Source organism: Hydractinia symbiolongicarpus, chromosome 4 (genome assembly GCF_029227915.1).
Source record: "Hydractinia symbiolongicarpus strain clone_291-10 chromosome 4, HSymV2.1, whole genome shotgun sequence".
NCBI lineage: Eukaryota > Metazoa > Cnidaria > Hydrozoa > Anthoathecata > Hydractiniidae > Hydractinia > Hydractinia symbiolongicarpus.
Genome location: NC_079878.1, coordinates 5,469,944 through 5,481,193, shown reverse-complemented (window position 1 = coordinate 5,481,193; position 11,250 = coordinate 5,469,944). Strand labels below are relative to the sequence as shown.

General features: G+C 33.4%; 1 protein-coding gene across 4 annotated transcripts; it reads right to left on the bottom strand.

The window, feature by feature from the left end:
- Positions 1–1,694: 1,694 nt before the first annotated feature.
- Positions 1,695–9,442, bottom strand: LOC130640909 (probable glycine betaine transporter). Of its 4 annotated transcripts, none has more exons than XM_057447509.1 (8): positions 8,918–9,442; positions 6,549–6,616; positions 6,001–6,248; positions 5,677–5,827; positions 4,907–5,328; positions 4,208–4,411; positions 3,014–3,230; positions 1,695–2,883 (listed from the first exon to the last, which is right to left on the bottom strand). In XM_057447509.1, exons 2-8 carry the CDS (start codon positions 6,611–6,613, stop codon positions 1,956–1,958), a joined length of 2,235 nt encoding a protein of 744 aa, XP_057303492.1. In that variant the 5' UTR covers positions 6,614–6,616; positions 8,918–9,442; the 3' UTR covers positions 1,695–1,955. The 4 variants fall into 4 exon arrangements, with proteins under 4 accessions (XP_057303492.1, XP_057303491.1, XP_057303495.1 ...); XM_057447508.1 differs by having other exon boundaries at positions 9,066–9,442; XM_057447512.1 differs by having other exon boundaries at positions 4,313–4,411; positions 9,066–9,442.
- Positions 9,443–11,250: the final 1,808 nt, after the last annotated feature.

Sequence of the window (11,250 nt, the reverse complement as noted above, 5' to 3'; positions counted from 1 at the left end):
TAAATCCATGAATGGAAAGAATTGAAATAGGGAAATCTTAGCCTACCTTGGCGAGATTGTCATATGCAACGGTCAGCGAGTAATATAAACAATTGTCCTTGTAAGGTGGACTTTCTGTCGGCCTATAGAAAACTACCGTAAATTTACCCATAGTCGGCAAAAAGCACTCCCCAGTCGGCGAGATGTGCTTCTCGCCGACTTTACCAAATTTTACGGTAGCCTATGGAGTCACTTGGAACAGACCTGAAGTATGAAATAGGACAAAATATTAAATCGGTACCGTAGCACTAGGAAAAATCTTACAGACTCGGCAAAGCACTTCGAAGGAGATGCTGCTACAACATAATATAAAAAAGCGAAGTGAAAACCAAATTGTAACGATTCTAGAAAGCGCGGGGAGGCTAAATTTCTCCTTAGGCGAGTGCCGAATTCGCCAATGTGTGAATCCGCCCCTGCAGTTAGCCTGTTAATCAAAATTAAATATTTATTTTGTCCAAAATTTACAATTTTACTACAACTGTCTCAAAGTTTTAAATATGAGCTACCCAACCTGTCTACAAGAAAAACTTGCTGAGCATGACTTTGATGTAGAGAGACGTAGTGGAGTATTTCGTACTCTTAACGCAGAGCTGATCAGGCGACAGCGAGTAAAATGCAAATTGATCCTAAAGGCACGATTTGATAATTTTGAGCTAATAAAATATTTAGTGATATATAGCGGTTAGATTACATCTGGGAAACTGGACCGAGTTCAAGGTAAAGAAACCCTCCAAAATCGCTTGTTTATTTTTCTGACTATATTAAACTTAATTTGGATATTGGCATCTCAACTGCATGCTTGGCCTATATTCGCTACATTAAAACACATCGTAGCTACTAACTCACACTTTTAACCTAAATTTGGAGAGAGGGATGTTATGTGGAGGGTTGTGGTGGACTACCATGTCAATGTGCTCATAGAAAAAAGAGGACTAGCGTCAATACTTTTTTAATTAATCATCATTTTGATACTTTAAATGATATTCTATTTCGCCTGAATTTGCCCACTATTTGTGGCGACAATTTGCACAGTTAACAGATTAACTTGACTTTGTGTTACAATAGATATGTTGCATATATATGTTACAATATATATATCCCTCTATGATCGTTTTGTTTTCAATATGAATGTTACGTGTGTTTTCTTTGTTCTTTCGTTATGCATTGCGTATTTAACTTGTGTCGAATCGGTAAAACTTGTGTTGTGTCCTAATTATATATTTCTCAAAAAAAGAAAAAAATGAGATGTAGTTTTTTTGCGGATTATTTGATTCATTCTCACCCAAGAAGTGGGACAAAAGTGTAAAAATTTATCTAGTCTTGAGTTTCGCCTCTTTAACAAAAGTATCCAAGTCCGCCAAATGAATATTTGGTAACATATATTATTCATTTTTAGTTCTTGCTCATTTTTAAATTAAGGCGTGTTTATTTTTTTATATTTCCTCTGTATTTATTTCAGTTTGAAATAGGTCTATGTTTTAACGAGGGTTTATTGTCATCCCTTGAAAACTTAACACAATTAAGCAAATGAGCAGAAAGACGTTCATTTAGTTTTTAATTTTTAATTGAAAAAATTCTTTATAATAAATTTGGAATAAAATGCGCAATTTCATAGCTAACTAACGCACAATAACCGCAAAAAAAACCAGATCATGTTACAGTGTGAAAAATATTGTACAATGCATACAAAGCAAATAAAAATACATTTATAATCCCCAGACACTAGAGTACTATCCAAGAATTAGAATAATATGTATTTTCCTTAAAAGTGCGAAGAGTGAAGATTCACTATGTCTACTTTACTACATATGTGGGTAAGCATATTCACCAGTCAATCAATATAAACAAAAATATAATATAGGTAAATTACAATAAGATAATGTAATACCAACTTTGAAATGAATGTAGGTCGAAACTTAGACATCCAATTCAACTTCTCCTTTATTTTGAACCTGTTCAGTAGAATTTATTTTTGTCATTTTCTGAGAATATTCTTCCGCGATGTACTGATTAACAGATATCGATGCATTGTTATTACCTCGGAGTTCGGTTTCGGCCAAAAGTTGCAGAACCACAAGTGGATAAATGCACGCTAACACAAAATCACCAAAAGGGTGACCTTTGATGTCACTGTTTCTCCGAACTTTGCTGCGACAAATAGCCACCAAGACAAAAAACCAGACTAATGAAACCCAGCCAAATATTGTAAGACCATGGCCTGTTGATCCTGTAACCACAAGTAAAAACCAAGCAAGAAAAGGCAAAGCAAATTTCAAGTAAAAAGACATTTGTTTGATCTTGTGTGAAGATTGTCTTTCTCGTATTTCAATCTTCCCTAAGAAATACCAAGGAACGATGATTGCCAACATCAAATGAGAAAGTAATGATTTTCCCTTATAATTACCATACGGTGATGACCACTCCATTTCCTTGACATTCCCTATGAACCATTCCTCTTCGTTATCTAAGACTTTCCATATAGTGTAACAGAAAAATAAGAGCATTAACACCCATGGTAACGACAGCAAAACAACCCAGGCAAAAATATCATCTTCGTAGTGTACTACAGCTGTTGCGCTGGCTCCTAATAGAATTGCCCAAACAAAACGTTGCAAAACAGGGGCATTTTCATTTCCATTTGAAGAAATGATATCAGCTACAAGAGAAGAACTATCAGCTTGTGTAGTAAATTGAAGAACGATTGCCAACATTGACAACACGTGCAAGAAAGGAAAATATGAAGTATCTAACTGATTTATTAAAGCGTAAAAACCATCATCTGGGTTGCAATCTAATCTCTCACCAATGTGCATATTATTTGCATTCCATCGACTATTGTTAATTCTATAAAGTAAATTGATAAAAATAATGCTGTTGCCAGTAACTCTATGTTACTAATATGATACTACTTTTTTGCATGTGTGTCTCTTTTTAGTTAAAAGCAAATTAGCAAAATTTAGCAGCAACTACCAACCTGTGGAAGTTTGAGTCGTACATGTCGCAAGTAATGTTTCCTTTCATTGCAGCGTATTGCATATCAATAGCCAAACCACCGAACACTGAAAACCAAACAAGTAACAATAGCGCTGGATAGAACATCGTATACTGAATTACTTCCCCAATTGTGCGACCTTTGCTTATACGAGCTGTAAATACTGCAATCAAGGGAGCTAACGATATCCACCAAGCAACTAAAAGAGAAAATTTCACTTTTGTGACAAAGTTTCATACATATGTTTAAAGACTAAGTGGAATAACTGGAAGTTAAATTTTGTGACTCGGTTCACTCGCGTATTTTTTTACATTTTGCATGAATTAAATTCCACAAATCGGTCAAAATGGAATATTTCGCGGATTTTGCGAATTGGAGACTTATTCGCGAATTCGCGAAAAATTCTAGACGAGAAATTTTCTAACATTAAATAACTTGAGTTGGAATTGAAATAATGACTTGAAGTATGATATGTTTCTGGACTGGTTTCAGATAATGGAGCCAAATTCCACTGTCTTTCTGAGCTTCTGTATTTAGCTATTTTCGGAAACACTGATAAATATTTTTGACATTATATCTATATAGTGAAATACACGCTTAGTATGTATTCTCTTTATTGATATAAGTCAGATCAGGTCTTAATAATATGTGTACTAGGTTTGGTGCATATACTTTATGTATCCAGTAATTAAGATGGATAGTAATTAAGCAAGGTCTTAATATCCCTTATTATTATATACCCGTAAGCAAAAACAGCCATTGAATAAATAATCGTATTCCACCCGTATTATTCAATGCTTGTGACGTAACAATAGTTTTGTTGTCTCTTTGTACCGTGTCGATTTCAACAACATTTCGAAAACATGTCGATTTCACAAAAAAATGTTTCGATCTACACTATAAAATGAAACGAAAACAAAACAAACACAAAACAAAATAAGTAATATATTAATTATAACAATCTCTTTTGGGTATATAATAAAACATATATACAATAGGTAAACATAGGTTATTGGATTTATTAACCCTCGGTGATATTATATTCAACTGCGCTGTATATCTACTTAATATTCAACATAAAATTTTGCTGATTAAAATAGGGTTAGGACGCAAGAAAATATTACCTAACTTATTACTTAAAGAAGCTCGAAAACCGTGAAATAAAGCTATGCATACCGTTAAATATTGTGTCAGCATGTGTCCACACATTTCCATCTGTTATTTCTATCTTATTAGGAAAATTATCATTCCCAGAAAAAGCTGCAGTGTCTAACGACATACCAATTATATGCTGTAAGTGAAATCCAACAGTTTGAACAATTACTTTTAACAAAAATGAGGTTTCAGCACTGAAGAAGATAACCATAAAAAATGTTGCACCTATAAAACGAATATACATTATAATTCATATTTGATATATTGTCATTTGGCTCATGGCTCATAAATTCAGTTTTAGTCATGGAAAAAGACTGCTCAAGGTCTCTGGATTTTTTCTTATTGTTTTGTATATTTTCGCAAGTTCATGGCAAAATTTTGACTTGAGTTTTTTCTAATTTTTTTAAATTGATAATTTGACCTACAGACCATAATTTTGTTCTTAATTTTTGGCAAAATCTGGGCTCCGTCTTCTTACAAAATTTTTCCTAAAACAGCGTTTACTTGCTGCTAAAGTTTAAACGAGAATACACAAATGTTTCCCCTTGCTTCCTGTGGTGATGAGCTGAAAACATTCAATCTTATTAACTAATTCCTATGAATAGACAGTTAACAGATGATTGATTACTCCTTTGCAAAAAAATGATGTCGGTTCCAATGGACATGTAACAGAATATCCAAAACATCATTCAACTAGTATATCATATATTATTTACTAACTCATTGACATTGTAATCACAGACAGCCGTCTTATGCCAATCATCAGGCCAGACACAACAGATATGGTTGCAGTTACAATCATCGCCCATACTAAGAAAATTTGATTTCGTGTGCTTTCTTCGTAACTTTCTATTTTTTGTCCAAGTCCTGCTGAGATGCTTTTCGATCCATTCTTTAAGCCAATGCTTGTGCCAACAAATACTGAGATGATTGCAAGTGTATCAATGAAGTCACCAAGTCTTCCGAACACAGTCGACCCGAACACAGGGTAAAAACAACTCCTTGTCGTAAGTGGTAATCCCTTACGATATACCAGAAACGAGAGTAGTATAGCCGGAATAGCATATGCGGATGTACCAAGAAAATTCCAGTGGAAAAATGCAAGATTTATTGCGTTTTGAGCTTTTTCTGCCTCTCCATATCTAATTATAGAAAGAAATTGACATATTGGAACATTTTTAGCTTAATTGCAAAGCTTCGTATACTATCACTATTTCTTAGCCTGTGGAAAAATCCACTGGAATAGACTTTTCATAGGGTAAAGCTATGAATTACTCTGCGGGAGTGGGGTGGGGTGGGATTGATCCTAAATTTGAGGCACGAGAAATTTGAAACACCTGTATAAAACATTATTATTTAAATTATCTACTGCAGGATGAAAACGACGTACGAATACTCGCCGCGATCTGAATTTAATCTCCGATGCAAACATTTTAAACGCGAATAATATACAACCATCATTACAGAGATAAGAAATGATAAAGTGTTACCTTCCCAAATTTACCAAGGAACTCCCATTACCAGAGTAATGCATTATTGGTTCCTTCACCGAAAAAGAAAATTTGGATGCACTAAAACCAGTACAAAATATCATACTAAAATACGCAAAGTTGCCATATTTTGGTTTGTCGCCTTCTTTACCTAAAATATAAGAAATTGTGAAGATATTTTTTCCACAGTAATAAGAAATTTTGCTTCATGATGTTGTAAATGCTTGAGAGATACATATTAGTATAAAAGAAATTCTTGGCTGTCACGTAGGTATATTAAGAATCTTTTGCTTTTGAATAAAACGATGTTTAATCTGAGTATACCTAATTTGACATGTCTCCACTTAACATAAACAATGACAGCAAAGACGGTGCAAATGACTTGTTCTGCAACAAATAACCATGAGAAACGATCAATAACCCAACTCTGGACAGCTGCCAAATGATTTTTAATATTAGAGTCAACAAATGACCAAGTAATCAGAGAGCACATGAAAAGTATGGTTGCAATTGATACTACTGGATTGCAGTCAAATGATATTCTTCCAATTGTACCTTCCCATGTTATATATCTAAAAGTATTAAGGAATGTTTAGACTTTTTATTTCTCGATATATTATGGGTTATATTGTGTCTTTACAAAATTTTCCCTTAAAAGTGTTAAATACATCATATAATTTAATAACCAAGCATTAACCTGGTAAAGAATCTCTCGCAATGCTGACCTCAAGTCCGCACTTCTTTAAATTACTACGAATCCGTGTATACTTAAAAGGCCTTCATCACCTTGTGCCATTTTATTTCATTGCTTCAAGGGAAGAATGTGTTTGATGAAAAGCTTTTGTAATAGTAATTTCTAAAAAAACTCTTACTTTTTGCGAATCAAAGCTTGCCTTTCTTTAATAGATTTCACTTGAATCGCTGATGAATCATCCATAACCTAAATATAATTTACTTTGTTAAACAACCCTTAAGAAAAACAAGATGAACATACTGTTTGATACGAAAGTGTCTCTAGGTACATTTCATCTGCAAGAGCCCTAATTCAAGTGTAACTAATTTTTGATAGTATTCTATAGCCCGTGGATAACTCCACGGGTTCCCACGTTTTTTTATTCCTCTCCGTACCACAACTGTAAAATCGCGCAGAAAGAGAAACAGTGTGTAGCATCCTTTTAGGTATCACATAGATGTAGAGTTCTTGCCACCAGCTTAAATGACTTTTTCTGTATGTAGTGACAATAACTAATGAGATTCGTAATTGTAACGACGTCCGTTTATATGTTTTGTCCAAACCACAAATGGTATAACAATTAACAACCATAGAAGATATAGTTAGTACCCATACATTCCAATTTTCGATTTACACTTCCGTAAAACCCTTGTATATTTTCTTTTCTCCTAGCAACGTTTCAAATATTTGCGAATGGAAAAGATGTCACTGTAATGCCTCAAAAATGTCCATTATTAAATTTTATGATTTTTAGAAAGAAGGCGTTTAAAACAGGAGACGTTTAAAAGTAAGGCATTTGATAAATTTTTTGTAATTTTTTTTTACCCCAATGGAATACATATTTTTCACAGCAGCATCAAGCAATACCTACATCACCATTAATATCACTTTCTTGTACAAAGACGCATTTTATAAGCAACATGAGACTGGAATCCTTCAATAAAGCAGATTGCAAGAACAGCCGACCTGGTGTGGTCTAACTTAAAAATGCAACAGAAAATCAGTTACAAGACTTTCCTTGTGATAAAAATTAGCAAGTTTCACATAACGACGAATGTGAGTAAACTGAAACAATTAGAAAAAACAAACTATTTGGGTTTTTGGTCTAACACGTGGCTGTCAAATTGCTTGTTGCTATGACAACCACCAGAAAATATGAAAATTTTAATAGATAGTAAAAAAATCACCAACTATAATTTTTGATAGATTTGTCCACATTAAATCAAATTTGGTACACCGTACTACGTCATGAAATAAACAAAATGGCAGCAATAAATTATCAATTTTTCTGTAACGTCATTGGAAGCTTAAAAATTTGTCCGAATTACCATTGCGTACAATTCAGTTACCTTCGTCCCAGTACGAATTCTAACATTTTGCTTAAATTTCTGACAGCCAAATAAAAATTACTTAACATATTTTTCGGTTTAATGCATGAAAAAATGCCAGAGGTGCCCCAATAGCGACATATTTCGATTTTTGGGTAAAAATTGAGAAAACTCAAAGTAATCATATGTCTAATTTACAGAATGATTATATATTTTCTTCTTCGACGGAATAGAGTAAAAGCCTTTCTTAAAACGTCTAACCTAAACGGTGGATATGTCAAAAAATTGAAGTTGTTTTCTGCGTGCTTGTATTAAGTTTCTGCGTGTATGTATTATCATGATTTCACTAACGTGTTCCTTACAATACTGCTATCAATAATGGTTTTGCAAAAGGTATCACTAACCCTACTATTCTGGGAAAGGGGTTAATTTGGTTATTGTTTTAGTTGGTGGGTACAAATTTGGCCACGTCGAACTTAGAGAAAGACAAATGCTATGACTATGAAAGAAATAAGTTGAGATCAAAACATCAATACTGATGTCATTATTGAAAGAATAGTTGCAATAACGAGATTAAAACTTATCACACCTAGTTTTTGTAAATAAAACAATCCGGTTGGTAAAATTATAACCAAAATAAGATAAGCTGCAGAAACCTCTCAAATACACAACTAATTAACCATAATGCCTAATCTCATGCTAAACACTAATTACTTCATACATTAGAAGTGCCTGGAAGTTTACAGCTTGAAATTGTAGATAAATAAAATGATTTACCACAAGTTACTAGTTCGATTTTGATTGTCTTCATTATCTTGTTTGTAGGGAATTTTCGTTGACCAAACAACAAACTTAAGCACGGAGACATAAATTATAAGCGAAGGCAAAAATCCGAATTATTAGATATTAAAACTTCTAGGTATTAAACTGTTATTAAATAATGCTGGAAAAAAAGCTGAGTATAACTACCTATGTAACTTATGTTGTAACTTTGTTTTTATTTTTAACAAATTTCGGAATTTTATGCTAAAATATTAGCACATGTATAACACATTCTTTTTGATTTTTTGTAGGAAGTGTAACGTTGTTACTTCTTTAACGTGAATGCTGTATTTATACCAAACCAACATATTCTGAACTGATGTCACCCGTAGTAGAGAGCACGGAAGTAAATACTTACTTTGGTATGTACGTATCCTGCCAGTTGTCGAATATTTATCCCCTTCCTGAAGCTGTTGCAAAGTGTTTAATAACACAAGAACAACAACAAAAACAACGGCTACATAACAGCTTTTATTGGTAGTGATTTAATTATAGTAAGAAATTACCATAGCAGTAAATGAACGTTGGAACTTCCCGCCATTACAACTTTTTATCGCCATTGACGATCGTGTTATTTACATTGGTATGGTAAGTAGTTGCTTACTGAAACCTTACCTTCGAAACCTTTTTTCAACAATACATAATTTATTAAAAAATACGAACGACAAAATCTACGACATATCCAAATATATCTTTCAGCAAGCTTTCGCCAACGCCCAGGTTGGCATGTTCACACTGCTGCTAAATTTTATTTTACAAGTTAGAGATAAAATACTAAACATGATAGGATATAATAAGAAGAAAATAGAGCTATTATAATAATTTTAAAGGCATAGATTTTACCGTGTTATTTAAAATGGGACGGTCACGCTCAATTAATAAGCTCTCCATCAGAGTAAGTTTAAAATCTTTAGACTCTTCCGCAAGTACTGAAAAGTTGTGAAACGATGCTGGAGAGTAATTACAAAACATTATTTAGTGATAATACATAGTGTAATACATAATTTAGTGTCGTGGTCATTAACAGGCATGCCACATGGTATGTAAATGGCTGTTTTGACAAAATAGTTAAATCAGTGTTTATTTATGAATTTATAAAAAAAAATTCCTTGTCGTATAAGGAAGTTGTTGGATATATTGGCGCATTTTATTGGTTGTTGGAATTAATTAATTCTGTTTTCTTAGTTATTAAACAATGATGGTCTTATTGCCACCATCACTTGCACATCGCCACTTACAAAGTATGCCGATAAACAGTGCAGCTTTTGTAGTTGTATTGATGCCATTAAGCTGTAAAAAAAGCTACAATATAAAATTTTTTTAGAGGACGCTCATACTACTACAAAAAGAGAACTGAAGCTTTAGAGGGTTCGAATATCTAAAGTATGCTTTGTAAGTAGCGCATTCCGAAAAATCCTGCAAGATTGCAAATCACGCCTATTAAAGGTGCTTTTTATAGCAACGCTTGTAAAACGTATCTGAACAGGCTTTTTTCTAATAACTGAACAGCATGCATTATTCTGCTTCATAGATATCAACAAGGAAGTTTAAGGATTAAGGTTATACTGGCGTAATAACAGGGAATTTCCGTCAAATACTCCTTGTTTATCAAATCGTATGCTAATTATGTGAATAATTTGTTTAACGCTGTTTTAAATTGGAATATCCTTGTCAGGGATAAGTGACATACTCATTCCCAGGAAATTTGTTATTACAATATGATGAGGGAGATGAAAAATACCCTGTATCGATACTTAATATGTAGCTAAATTATGCAAATGCGTCATAAGAAATTTATTAATTTATGCGATCAACAATGGCGGAACGGTAGCGGCCAAACGTTATGTTCCCAACAACAGAAAGAAGGTAGTTATTGGTAACTACAGGGTCCGATTGAGACTTCGGCCAGTTTGGCGCTTGCCCAGTGAAAAATTGTCATCTGGGGAGGGGAATAGTCTTGTTTTGACTTATAGTAAAAAAATAATAATATTTGCGTATTTAAAACTTGGATTGTACGAGTGCTGAATAAAGATAGAGCAACGTTGATGAGCAGAGTAATTACTGAAGAAAATTTAATCTACATCGGTGTCGAAGAAAAAGTCTCGGCCTTTACTAGATGAAAATCGTAGTATTACTCCAATGACCATGCCTCGAGGTGAAGCTATTTGTTTGTGATTCCATTGATCTTAAAATAAAAAACTAATAATTACTTTGTATTGCTGTGGTGCTGTGCTGGCAAGTGTCAAAAAAACTGTCAAGTTTTACTTCAAACAAAGTGAAAAGTGTTGTGTTGCCTGCCATTTTATTTTTATGATGACAGGTGTGGAAAATGCTCAACTAACATGGCGAGAATGACTTTTAGTACATAAAGCTATTATAACCTTAGCCTGCTGGACACAAAAGATATGTCTAATGCAGCTAACGGTATCTGTTCTTAGAAGATTTAGTTTTGTTAAAAGTTATTCAAGCATTTATAGCCATTATCAGATAACAGCCACGCTAATTACAATACAACAAAGAAGCAGAATTCTTCCATATTGTATTCCTTACAACAGTTGGAGAAGAAACACAATAAGCATATCTCTTACTCGCTTACATACAACTAATAATCCAAAATTGTTGAATGCGTGTGTAACTTTGACCGATATAATTTGAATACCATAGTATTATATAAAAAACTAATCCGGTGCT